The following is a 14,860-nucleotide window of genomic DNA, read 5'->3' as shown; positions in this document are numbered from 1 at the left end:
TAAATTATTTATACAAATGCTTACATACATACTTGACAAACTTTTACAAATCCTTATTTAAAAAAAATATTAGAGAAAAAAGTTAGACTAAATCATTTTTAAAAGTGTAAAGCATGTGGAGGTCTTTCCAATCGACAACATGAGGTGACGATAGATTTGAATGCATATGACAAACACATGAATTAAGACAAAGTATTTGTTTATTTTTTTAACAACAACAGTAAACTGAAATTGTTTATATCATGAAATATGAATAACATTTTTAGTTAAATATAAAAATAAATAGAAAAAAATTACATATATCAAATACAAATTTTTAAATCCATCCAAAATGGTCAAAATAAATAATAAAATTATGGCTGCATATACTCTGTGTGTGTACAACCATGCTACAATTAAAAATTGTGAATAAAAAAAAATAAAAAAAAAAACAAATGTCATGCAGTTTCACAGCACACATGCACACACATTATGCTCGTCACGTTAGGTGCATTTACAACTGCAGTTAACTTTATGATTGTTACTTGTGAATTTTATCGACTGTTTATTTTGTACTTGCATAGGTTTATAGCTTTGTTGCTAGGTTTTGACGCCCTTCAGTGTGACTTGCATGGTAAAATTCTAAATTACAATATAAATAAATAATGGCAATTATATATGTAATTTTATGAGTTTTATATAAGAAAGGGTTAAGAATTCTAACAAATTAAATTGTTGATTCTACTGAAACATTTTCAACTGACTTTTCAGTTATGATGCCATTCAAGTGAGATTTTTTTAATCGAAGAACAACATAGATTGTATCATACAAATTGAAATTCCGCAAATAGACAGTTCCGTGATAAAGAGAGCTTTTCTATAGACATAATTATCATGATTGTGTTTTCTATCACAGAGAAATCTTATTGTGTGTTAAATAGGACATTGTAAGGAGTTTCCCGAGGTAATTCTTCCGTGAATAATGTTCGTGAGATTTCAGACTTTCTGAATCCTAGTAAAAGTAATTTAAGAACAAAAGGGTTTATCATAGTTCTGTAAAGGAACAAAAAGGTATTAAGCTAGAAGTTTATTAACTTCCCAAGGTAGCAGGTAAGCAACCGACCGTAAAACTTTTTACTATAAAGATTAATTTAGTACAACCCCAGTTTCGAAGCAAGATGACTTACTTATATGGAATATTTGACGTCAATAAGTGATACTTTCATCTAATTGTGATAAATAAACTGAAATTGACGCATAGAATTTTGCATTTTAAAACTATTATTGCGTTTTATTTTTATAAATAGCCGTTATGTGATAAATTTCCAATTATTTGTTAAAAGTAACCGTTAAAAAAATCAAATATCGAATGTTTTTATCGTCACGACGTATTTAAAAAAGGAACAGTGTTTTTCAAACGCAATCAAATTGCAAATAACCAATAATGAATCAGCAAATCTCAAGATTGTGTTTCGAACGGGAGGTCCTTCGTGGTGAACCGCCAGTTATATAAAGGTAATTTATCTAAAGGCTTCATCACACCACTAGTAGCATTATATTACAGTATCGTCTTTCGGATGTTCTAGAGCAAGGTTAATGTTAATAATTCTTTTAGACGTTGCGGTGTTAAGTGCACCTGCGGAAATCCCTCCGTGGGAACGATCGTTCCGCGATAACTTGACACCGTGTGCGGCGGGCCTTAGAATCGGCGGGTGTGGAAATGTGAAATTTTAAATTACGAGTATGTACACTTAGAACAATGGTTTTGGTAATTCAAATTAAGAACTCTTCATAATTGTTTTTGATAGGTCTGTAGTTATATCTTAGTATCTTCGAATCACAGATCGTGGTAATGTGAAATTCTAATTTAGAACAGTATAGTTTGTATTGTTTTGTATATTTTTTTATTGTATGTGTATTTTCGCAATGTGACCGTTTCATTTTGGTAGTTTTTACTTTATAAGATACTAAAATTGATAATTCGTTTTCGTATCGTTTTATTCGATTGCATATACATAGTTTTAGTGTGTATTAACACATCATGTTTCTCAGCAGAAGACAGTACCTACACATTAATGCATGTTACTTATTACACACTATTTATTAATGACTTTTTTTTTATTTAAATTAAATCTGTATTTAAAACCATTCTCCTGGCTTCACACTAATGCAAGGGCGCCATTGTTTGTGATTCATATGAACTGTTAAACGCGATGTATGTTTACTCTGTTCGGAGAAATTGCATTTTAACACGATTCTGATTGTTGCTTACATAGGTATATTCATAAGATTGTAACAGTTTTGGCGATTATGATCAGAAACGTTGATTTCTGCTAGTAATAGGTTCTTATTTTTTAATGATGATTTAACTTGAATCGATTCTTGTTTCAGGCTATAGGCTATCAACCTGTGATATCTGAATCTCTATTCTAGGAATAAGCCTTTCTAAACGTGGCCTTTGCTTTGAGTCTTGTGTAAATACGTGATATGATTTGGTTTTTTCTCGCAATTTAACCGTTTCAATTTACAAAATTTTAAAACGTAGATTATATTAGTCGGGAAAGATAATTATTGTGTCACTATTTCAATTATCATTATTTAGGTATATTTTTGGTTCAACATACCTATTTAAAACATATAAAAAAACCACGCTTCTTTACCGGAGAGGTAGGCAGAGGGTACCTATACTTCTTTTGCTTCATTCAAATTCGTAACTCTCTTTATGCAAGCCCATTGGTTTCGGATACTTAAGACCTGAGCTTTCATCAGGACGTTCCCGATACACATTTTCTTAGTTTTATATTATTTATTATAATTATGTAGCTAATATTTTTTATAATTATGTAGCACGAAGTACTAACACATATTATCAAAATGAGAACCTCCATTTTAGAACTCTGTTAAACGGGTTTCGATTGACGAATAGTCCCTCTTTTATCAGTAAATAAATCTTTATGATCGGGGACAGCTATCTCTGATCTCTAAATAAATAGGGAGGGTGTGGTTTAATGGATCATTGACTCTTCACTGACCACGGAAAATGACTATGGCTACTGGAATTGATTCGGTGAAATTGATTTTTGATGACGTTTTAATAGTTTCATTGAATAAGATGATTTTAATATTTGACTATAGGTTTTTGAAAATTACTATAAGTTTTCCTTTATCTGATGCGTACGTCATCAAAGTATCTGTATGATTAAAATTTTAGAATATTTTTAGATGCAGGTTAGATGGAAAAGGCTAAAGAAGTACAAAACAAAATAAACAACAATTATAAATAATAATAAATAAATATATGTGGAACAAATTACACAGATTGAGTTAGCCTCGAAGTAAGTTCGAAACTTGTGTCACGGGATACTAACTCAATCATACTATATTTTTTAAACAAATACTTATATAGATAAACATCCAAGACCCAGGACAATCAGAGAAAGTTCGTTTCTCGTCATGCCCTGGCCGGGATTCAAATAAGTACCCAGTGAGTTTGACGTTTTCTTGTAAATTAGAGATCTTATTTTATAGAAATTTGAATGTTCATTCATTCATTCATATAATTGCGCCTGTATCGTCAGAGCCAGTCTGAAAAGACTGATAGGCCAGGCTCTGTTCAGCTAAATGATAGAATATGTAGAAATGCAAATATTGACAGATTGCTAGCCTATCGCCTAAAATCCCAAATTTATAAGCTTATCCCTTGGTCGCCTTTATCATTTAGATTTCCCTGAGCCCATTTAACAAAGTAAATTACCAAAGCTGCAAAGAAACATTGACCATGACACGCTCTTCACATTGTATTCAATGATTCAATACAAAATGTCAGCAGCATTGTTATACGTAATGGTATTATGTTACAGATTGAAGTTTAGCTGTCAAGGTAACTTAGACTAGATTTTGACCACGACTTCGCTAGCACCGGTTTAATATTTATTGACCCATGTATAAATACATAAATTCGCTTACAATGTATCATCACGTCTATATCCCTTGCGGGGTAGACAGAGCCAGCAGTCTTGAGGGACTGACAGGTCATGATCAGTTGTTAGGCTTAATGAGAGAATTAAATAAATAATCATTTGCATATATATGTACGTACATATCTACACTCATAAATCACGCCTCTTTCCCGGAGGGGTAGGCAGAGACCACATCTTTCCATTTGCCACGATCCCTGCATTCTTATTTCGCTTCATTCACATTCATAATTCTCTTCATGCAAGCTCGTCGGTTTCGGATACTCTACGATCATATGCTCTTTATAATTTCTGTTCCTTGTCAAAATTTTAGTTCAATACTATCAAAGTGTGTTGTGGTTCCCGGCACCAATACAAAAAAAATAAAAACTCTCCATCTCTTTCCCATGGATGTCGTAAAAGGCGACTAAGGGATAGGCTTATAAAATTGCGATCCTTTTTTTAGGCGATGGACTAGCAACCTGTCACTATTTGGATCTCAATTCCATCATTAAGCCGAGCAGCTGAACGTGGCTATTCAGTCTTTTCGGGACTATTGGCTCTGTCTACCCCGTAAGGGATATACACGTGACTATATGTATGTATGTATGTATGTACTATCAAAAATCGTCATCACATCACCAGGAAGCAGTAATTCGTTCGTGTTGATTGTAATTGTTGTTATTTTTACGTTTCATTGCGTGTCCAATGACTGTTCAAGTTTTGTTAACTTTGTACCAGTCGAAAGCACATTAATTTATAGAAATTCACTGCCATTTATGTTCCGTTATTAATTGATATGCGTTGCACTGACAAGATAATAATAGCGGGTGATGTATAGGATTAAATTTCACTTATGTGCCCGCGACTTTGTCCGCGTGGAATAGTTATTTTGGGCATCATTTATGATTGATGAATAATTTACCCCGTTTTTTTCACATTTTCCATTATTTCTTCGCTCCTAATAGTTGCAGCGTGATGTAATATAGCCTAAAGCCTTCCTCGATAAACGGTCTATTCAACACAAAAATAATTTTTCAATTCGAACTAGCAGTTCCTGAGATTAGCGCGTTCAAACAAACAAACAAACTCTTTAGCTTTATAATATCAGTATAGATTGTTTTTAGAATTAACTAAATTGCACCAAATATATGTCAATATTGTATTGATTTTAAATTTTTTTATTTGATTATAAAGGCGTTAATGGATTTTGTAATATGTTTTTTTGTAAGATATATAAATGAAAAATCCCGTATTAAAAGCATATCTTAAATTTAGACGGACTATGAAGCTGTATAACATATATCTCAATATTTAAATTTAAATTAAAATACCCAATTACAATTCATTAGATCTCGAATAACCTTTATAAGAAAACAGATGGCCATTGGAACTATTGTCTGTTTTACGAAACGCCTTTCAAAGAACAATATAATATGTATAGTGAGGGCGTTTGTCACCTTGTTACCTGATTTAGTCCAACCTTGGGCATCCCACAGGGCTTCTAATCTGGTTAATTACGCGATAGGTAAGTAAGTCAGATCATATGATTTCACTATTTGAAGGTGAATTAATTGGATGCTCTATAGAAGCGTATCATAGATTAAAATGGTGGTTCCCGGCACCAATAGAAAAAAGAATAGGACCACTCCGTCTCGTTCCCATGGATGTCGTAAAAGGCGACTAAGGGATAGGTTTTTATAATTGGGAATTTAAGGCGATGGACTAGCAACCTGTTTGAATCTAAATTCTATAATTAAGCCAAACTACCTACCCCTCAGGGATTATAGACGTGATTATGTTATGTTTTAATTAAAAAGCGTTAAGTTAATATTTTCAAACGACTTTTGTTTTTGCACTCGTGGACTCCTGAAGATTAAAATGTTTAACTCGGAACCCTTTGAAGTTATTTAAATTCACAGAACAATACATATACGGCTCTCTTTTTTTATCTTTTCTCAACATAGTTGCAACCTTCAATCGTTGTGCTTTGGAATCTGAGATCCTGTAATCTTATTAGTTAAGTTGTATTAAAATTTTTCACTCCCAACATAGGGTTCGTTCATAAAATCCTTGGGATTTGTTGCACTGGATGAAATGAACTTGTATATTTAATTTGTACTTGATCATCCACGAGGGAGTAGTCTTATTTTAGACCAGCAACAATACCAACAAATCTGATAGCAAATCTTGATAATATAATTTATTCAAAACATTAGATGAACAATACCCAAACATGACCAATGGAAATACATTAAGTGTTTCAAAACTATGTAGATTTAGCCTTTCGTAAAACACACATCCCGCCTACGGTTCCCATCTGCCTCCTTCCATAACATGAAAATTAAATACACTAAAACAGTTATTCATCGTACTCTTGCTTCATCCAACTATAAATTCCATTCAGAATCTATTCGCCCTCAAATCATCTCCATTATAGATGATATTATCATATGACATGTTAATTTCCATACACAATTTCGAACCTATAATCTCTTTGATTTTTATCTTCTATATCCACACCACACTGCCTTATCAGCTAAGATGATCGCGTTCGCCCACGAATCGATATTTTATTTTGTCACCGATTCATTATCTGATCTCAGTATCGATTGTTAATATATCTTCATCACGAATTGAATAGAAAATCACGACTCGTAACATGATGTTTGGAACATTAGTTGAATATTCAGATGGTATGAAGATTCGTTTGATCATACTTGTTCAATCGATATGGTTATCGATATAGACATAGATATAAAACACACAGATCATAAAAAAAACAAAATGAAACAAAATCAAACATCTCAAAGCGTCACAATAAACGTAACAAAACACAAAAGAAAAACTGGTATAAAACAAGCAGTTATATATCAAAGTGCCGTGATTCCTTGGGATATGCAAAAAACAGGCAATAAGAGTGCAAAACTCCAGACCGTGCTGGATCGGTCGCAGTAGAATGTGAACCGAATACCAACGCAACCAATTAGACGAGAATCGATAAAAAAGGACTTGATATGTCTCCAAATTGAAATTAACTTTACTGCAATAATTTTAGTGTTCTTAATCGCCAATATGAAGTCCACATTCCACAGACCAATATAGATAATGTATTCTCCGTGCCTGCCAATTGATTCAGTCCCTGTGGCACTGAAGAGTGCGCCGACCAAAGCGATCTGATCTTATTGAAGACCACGCTCGGCCAGGCTGCCATCCTCGGCCCTTCTTCTGGCAATCCTGTTGGAATACATCGAGAACCTATTGTCACATTTGACAAACAACTAAGATTTTGTAACAGCTCATTGGGAAAATTAATACGGCATTTCGAATTTGAAAAGACAATATTATTCATGACAAATGATTGTAATGAAACAACCAATTGACAAACTAATTTAGGCGCGAAGGGGCAAGGGCCGTGGCGAATTGCAACTAATAGATTATTAAGAAACCCACGGCTTTATGAACCCAAAGCGTATTTCAATATAGACAGAGCGGACCAGAATGATATAATTAATGGAAATGAAAACTGTAACAGATGCCGAGATAACGCTCGCAGTCGAGCTGTCTGCGCGGGCAGGCTTGCGAAACAGCGGACTATACCTAAACTAATAAATAAACTAGTTAGACAACCGGTCCTTTACGGAACCCCTACGTACATCCGGCGGGGGCGCGTGGGCACACTGTCGCAAGTCACTCAAACTTATTTACGATGCAAAGGATCCTTGCTGTTTTGAAAACATCATAAAAGAGCCTGTCGAGTGAGAGGTGCTACACTGGCAGTTTGTGAATGAGATTTCAACTAGGCCGTAGAAGGTATCAATGGAGTGCGTTGCGTGAGCTGGAGCCGGGGTTTACGCAATGCCGATTTGCATCGGCTACCACGCGCGGGGCTACAGATATGCAAATGTAAACACTGATAAACTACTTACCGGATAGAGGCACGTGATTCTCGTGAGAATGCCGGGCTCGGGGTGCGAAAGGGCTGCGGAGGGATTTTGGGCTTAGGAAGAATCTTCTTCTCGTGTGCGGTGGTGTGGGGCAGCTTTGGACCAAATTGGTGGGTTGTTTTGGTGGTTTTGGTAGCCGCATCGGCGACTGCCAATCCTGGTCTGGTCGTTGCGGTGAGGGTGTGTATCTGTCCATAGCTTGCCGTCTGCCTTGGCTCTTCCTGGCGCAAAGTGGACAAGCTTCGTTCCTGAACATGCACGAGTAGCAGCGTTCATGTCCACATACATCGATCAGCTTTCTCTTTTTACCCTTGTCGAAGGGCATGTTACAACTCGGACACGTTGTACCTCCCGTCTCGCTCTCGAGCAGTTGTCGTATCGCCGCCAAGTCTGCAACAAGAATGGTAAATGTTAATTGTGTTCTGATGATTATCGACTGGTTGATATACATTTATCGCTTAGTATGCAAACTGGATAGTTGTCGCTCCATGCATGGCAATCGATTTACGTTCTAACGATCCTTGAAGTTATTCTAACGAAGGATAATGATATAATTTATGTTCCACGCTGGCTATGGATTGTTACAACCAATTAAATTACACATTGATGATCTCAAAGATGAAATTTGAATGGGTTTATACTATGTGATAGTGATGGCAGAACCATCAGGAGTCATATAGATATAATAAAAGTCATCGTGATAACGGCAGTATAAAGTTTCTTTAGTTATAAATAACTAGTTTCCTCAATCGTTTTCAACTTCCACCGAGAAGCTGAATGTCGTAAATATAATTGTATCTGTAAAATATTATCATGTAGAGGCAGATTCATTTATAAAATGATTTACTGGTAAACATCATTACGACTTCTGAAAATGCGGTTCCCGATCAAAACTTAAATCAACACTTTCAAATTAAACGGCTCGTAAATCAAGTGTCAGTAAACGAAGTAATTAAATCCGAAGCTCGTGAGGGTAAGAGACGGCATTATCGTCCATTTCTGTCAGTCACACGGGTAAACGAGTTGTCCTGAATCGCTCAGCGACAAATGACACTGCATGGAGATTGACCGCCGCTGCGCCAGCGCATATCTTTTTAACAGACGTTTTTTCTTTCTTTTTTAAGCACTATCATCAACTCTGTAGTGTCTGTCTGAGTACAAGACTCTTGACAAATTAGTTATTCTACGTACCTATTAAATTAAACGGTATTTATGGGGTATAAAATTAAATGATTATTTTCTTTGAGAGTGTAAACATAATTTACTCGGCGTTTCGATTGCATGGGACTTGTTTCACGATTGCGCACACTTTCCATTTGTGACCTTTAATCATACCCGCTGTTTCGTACGTATTTTCATATTTTACATAAATAATTGCTTTATGGTGACTAGGTTAAAGAAAATCATGGAAAACATAATTTTCAGTGTCAATTGAAGCCAGTTTTATTGAGGTTTCTCTTGTTCTGTAAATATTTATTAAACATTCAAGTCTCGACGAATGTTTATAGTCTTTTTTGAGTATATAATCATGTCTCTCACGTCTAAGTTTAATGTATGGTATAGTAAACACCAGCAATTTTAATGAGTCCTTAATTTAATGAATTTTTATGACAGAGGTTATTTCAATATATCCAAAGTATGTATTTGCTTGTCTTTTATCTCTTCCCAGGTTATCAATCACCCCCGAATGTCCAGACTGATTACGACGACTGTCACCGTGGGCAGACCCTCATTCGTTAAACCTTTTTTATTTTTGTTAATTATTTGATTCATTAACAATATTAATCCTTGGTTTCTTCGACGCTATAAATAAATCTCTTTTACATGTAATTTTTTAAAGTCTGTAGGTAGGTATGTTTAAGCGTCATAACTGTATTGAAATAAAATATGACATGCTGGCAGAAACTCAGGTCAAGAGTATCCAAATCCGACGAGCTTGCATGAAGAGAGTTATGAATGTGCACTAAGTGAAAGAAGTATGCAGGGATCATGGCAATTGGAAAGATATAGTCTCTGTCTAACCCGGGAAGGAGAGAGAGTTTGTATATAAAAGATTGTTCATGCTGATTTCGAATTCAAAGAACCTGTTATACAGAATTTATAATTTTGGTTTAACTTAACAAAGGTAGTTAAAAAAAGCAGAAAGCTAAGATAATCACAACAAATCTAAAGAAACAGCCTTAATATTCCAATTTCTAAGATCATTAAGCTTCGGTAGCCTGCCCTTCAAATTGTAAAATAAATTTGAAAACAAAATGAGACTAAACACACGTTACTACCATTTATCATCCCAATAGCCTAGTGAGATATGGCCAGAAAGCTCATTAGACTAAACTAAACATCGGAAGCAGACTAGAGGTCATGGGAGTGAGTGGATTCGCACGATTAAACTCCAACTTTCAATTTAGATACAAAGTCTTGCCCTATAAGAAGCTGTAGTAATTTCGGTACTATTCATATATTTATAGTGATTTGGTATATCCAGGTTTTAATCTTATAAATTGGATTGTTTCATCAAAGTCCCGATTCCAAAAACAAAAACTTTGATGTGAGATCGAAAGAAGTGATTGAAACTTTATGATGTAAAAAATAAGTTTCTTTAGAAAGTAAATTTAAATTTGAATGTACAAGTGGTCTTCCTAATTCGTCCACAAACTTTAATAACAGTATCGGCCGAAGGCCATCCCGTGTCTAGCCGACCAGACGTTGAATCATTTTAAAATTGCTAACTACAAAAACGCGAATCTGCCATAGCATTCCCATTCAATAATGAACTGTAAAATTTAACACTTGAGAGTTCATAATATAGCAGTATTTATATATTTTTTATTATTTTTAAGACTGGTAATGGCTTAGTTGGAATCTTGAGGTAATTTTCGGTAAGTCTCGACAGGTTTTTTTTACTAGCGTTAATGCAGTAGACAGTAATTATGTTTTTTAAAACAACACCATGTTTTATTCGTTCTGATTGGTCTGGGAGTTTTATTTTGATATATTTAAACTTTCTGTCAAATATATGAACACTCGTAAATTAACATTAACGTTGTAGGTATATTGGCGGCCTATGTGGCGCAGAGGTAGTACGCTTTTCTGTGACACCGGAGGTCCTGGGTTCGAATCTCGGCCAGGGCTTAATGGGAAACGAAAATTTACTGATTTGCCTGAGTATTGAATGTTTATCTATGTATAAATATTTATTATGAATTATAGTATCGTTGAGTTAGTATCTCACACACACAAGTTTCGAACTTACTTCGAGTCTAACTCGATCAATTTTATTTGCCTATTATATATTTATTTATTTGTATTTTAAAACATATAAGTACAAATATGTTTTAAGTATTGTAAACATTTAATAATAGATACGATTTGATTGTTATCATAAAACTTAATGAGATTTTAAGAATGGTCATAAAATCTCATTAAAGTAAAGCAGCTAGTTAATTCTAGCAGATTAAATTACTAGTTACATCTTCCGGTGCATCGTAAAACTTGTAACCGTTTCTATAATAATCGATTAATGAGAGAAATTTAGTTCGTGGTATAGAATATTGTACCAAAGGTTGAATTTGGGAAATGTTTTACTTGACATACATACATATATAATCACGTCTATATCCCTTGCGGGGTACACAGAGCCAACAATCTTGAAAAGACTGATAGGCCACGTTCTGCTTTGGCTTAGGTACTGATAGATTGAGATTAAAATAGTGACAGGTTGCTTACCCATCGCCTAAAAGAAGAATCCCAAGTCAATAAGTCTATCCTTTAGTCGCCTTTTACGACGTCCATGGGGACGAGATGGAGTGGTCCTATTTTGTTTTTTATTGGTGCCGGGAACCATACACTTGACAAACATTAAAAACTACGATTTTATTTATTAAACCATCAACTTATCAAATTATCTAGCCTACCTATATCAATGATTTGAATAATTAACTCATGAATAATACAATTTGTCAAAGTTTGTTGTTGACGTTTCATTTACTGGGTCAATATAAACCAACATGGAATGCTAGCTAAGTTATTTTCCATGTAATAAATGAACAAATCAGTTTACGAATAAATCATCTGACTAACTCACCAGCCGAGTGTCTATTTAGAAAATTAGTTATTTCGCCAAATGTTACCGAACTAAGTTTGACTCGCGACTTTGTATGATACAAAATCATTTCATTCAACGTGGTTTTGCTTTTGTTGTCATCAATACATGGTCTTCTGTGAAATTTATTCAGATCAGATATTCTTAAGAGGTTAAACGAAATTTCAAGGTGTGATACACAACTCCATATCTTTCCCATGGATGTCGTTAAAGGCGACTAAGCGATAGGCTATACTTGGTTTCATCCTTTGGGCGATAGGCTAGCAACCTATAACTATTTAAATCAGTCTAGCCCGCAAGGGAAATAGACGTGATTATACATAATGTATGTTACTTTAATAGCTCAATAAAACAGGTATAAAAATAATTGTATAACTGTTTTATCGAGCTGTTAAAGTAACATTATTCTTTGCAATTATCTTCTCTTGCGCGTGATTGTTTTAAATATAAACCATGGGAACTAAACATTTTAAATGTACTAAACTTTATAATGTACCTTAAACCAGGTTGAATTAAGTTCAAATTAGGTCGAATGCATTGGCAGACAGGAAACGGCAGGTGTTTGCAATTGCAACTAAATTGACTTTCGGAACTAAATACATCATTACATTATTACGTAAAAGTTAAGAGGGTTCATGACTTAAGTACCTAAAGAATAAATCAGAATATCATTTTGGCGCTTATTAATAATTTTTTTTTAATACTATCTACTTCGAAGAAGTTACCTTAAACGTGGACAATTGACGATCGGAACCAAATGGCGAAGCATAGCTTCCGAAGCACGGAATCATTTTACTCCCATCTCGGGCTTATTAAAACCTATAAAGCTGAATAACGTAGTAAAATTTAAATGATTAATAAGCCTTACAGTTGGCCGAGACCATTCAGTCTTCTCGAGTCTGTTGACTCTGTCTACACCGTGACGCATACGTGATATGGAATGGAATGGATATGGAAAATATACCTTTTAAGAACATACATACCTATACTATATGCATGTACTTACATTATAGTACTCGTATATACCTAGTAATATACCTTTTAAGTACATATGTATATTTTCCATGGGTTTCCAACCCCCTCGTCTCGATGAAGAAGTGTTAATTTCACTATTAAACTACTGAAAATGAAACATTCCGTGGGATTCAAACACATGACTTCCATACTGTAAGGTGGCCTCTGTAGCGCAGCGGTAGTACGCTTGTCTGTGACACTTGATGTCCCGGGTTCGAATCCCGGCCAGGGCATGCCCAATCAGAAAAAGTTCTTTTCTCATCATGATGAGAAAATAACTTTTTCTGATTGGCCTGGGTCTTTGATATTTATAAATATAAGAATTTATTATAAAATATAGTATCGTTGAGCTAGTATCTCGTAACACAAGTCCCGAACTTACTTCGAGGCTAACTCAATCTGTGTAATTTGTCCCGTATATATTTATTATTTATTTATTTGTAAGGTAATATTCCAACCACTAAACCACTAGAAGTTATTTTGACAGATGCAAATCATTGGCGCTCTCTCCTTGTCCGTAAGATGTATAATACTATAAAATAGATTTATGAATAAGCAGACGATTGGTACAATTGCAAATGAAATCTGCACATTAAAATAACGAGCGAGTAGATATATACATACATATATTCACATCTATATCCCTTGAGGGGTATACAGAGCCGACAGTCTTGAAAACACTGAAAGATTACGTTCAGCTGTAAAATACAGTATAGTTGCGTTACACAAGTCTCGTACTCACTTCGAGGCTAACTCAATCTGTGTAATTTGTTCCGTATATATTTATTATTAGCTGTGCCCGCAACTTTGTCCGCGTGGAATAGTTATTTTGGGCATCATTGAAGCCCTCAAGGATGAATAATTTTCCCCGATTTTTTTACATTCTCCATTATTTCTTCGCTCTTAATAGTTGGTGATGTTATATAGCCTAAAGCCTTCCTAGATAAATGGTCTATACAACACAACAATAATTTTTCAATTCAGACCAGAACTTCCTGAGATTAGCGCGTTCAAACAAACAAACAAACTCTTTAGCTTTATAATATAAGTATAGATTACATTTCTGTACCTTAATTGTTTTTTTAGTTGCAACCTGTTATCCGATTGCACTTGTGGTAAGCTCCGATTGGAGTCATTCATTAGCGTCTAACATTGCCTGATGGTTGTCAGATAAGAAAGGGTATGTATTGTATGGACTACTTTGTTGGATAAACATGATGCAGTTTGGTCTACTTTCGCCTTAAAAGATTGTAATTCTAATGTTTTAATTGTCAATTAAATACATATAAATTCCTGACGATAGGTCAGGTCTAGAGTACGAGAAACCGCCGAGCTTGCATGAATTAAGAATCGTGGCCAGTGGAAAGATGTGGGCTCTGCCTAACCCGCCGGGAAAGAGATGTGATTTTGTGTATGTATGTAATAAAAAATAGGGACAAATCACACAGGTTTAAAAACCACTAAATATCAAAAATTACAATTCGCTGTTTTATTCATTTGTTATTTTTTGCTAAGCTAAGCCCGTGGCTTTTCTCTAGGGAATATGTGTTTGTGCCTAACAGGGGATATTAAATATAGATATCGTAGAAAACGACTAAAGAGCTATCAACCTGACCATATACTTTCAAATCTAAATGTTATGGCGTCAGAAATCGAACCCTAAACCTCGAACGATGGTCAAAAACATCTTTATTAGGTACACTATTTTGTCGTGTGGTTTCCGGCAATTCAGAATCAAATCACTCCATATCTTTTTCATGGATGTCGTAAAACGCGACAAAAGGATAGGCTTATCAACTTGGGATTCCTCCTGTAGGCGACAACCTGTCACTATTTGAATCTCAATTCTATCATTAGGACAA

General features: G+C 34.7%; 1 protein-coding gene across 2 annotated transcripts in view; it reads right to left on the bottom strand.

The window, feature by feature from the left end:
* LOC106136058 (protein TANC2) overlaps positions 1-14,860 on the bottom strand; it is a 166,012-nt gene that overhangs the window by 11,144 nt on the left and 140,008 nt on the right. For both annotated transcript variants that reach the window (XM_060945374.1, XM_013336498.2), the window contains exon 2: positions 7,865-8,272. In XM_060945374.1, the coding sequence (XP_060801357.1) occupies positions 7,865-8,272 (408 nt within the window). The remainder of the gene's footprint in view (positions 1-7,864; positions 8,273-14,860) is intronic.

This window comes from Amyelois transitella, chromosome 8 (assembly GCF_032362555.1).
Source record: "Amyelois transitella isolate CPQ chromosome 8, ilAmyTran1.1, whole genome shotgun sequence".
Lineage (NCBI taxonomy): Eukaryota > Metazoa > Arthropoda > Insecta > Lepidoptera > Pyralidae > Amyelois > Amyelois transitella.
This window is presented reverse-complemented; position numbering and strand designations above follow the sequence as displayed.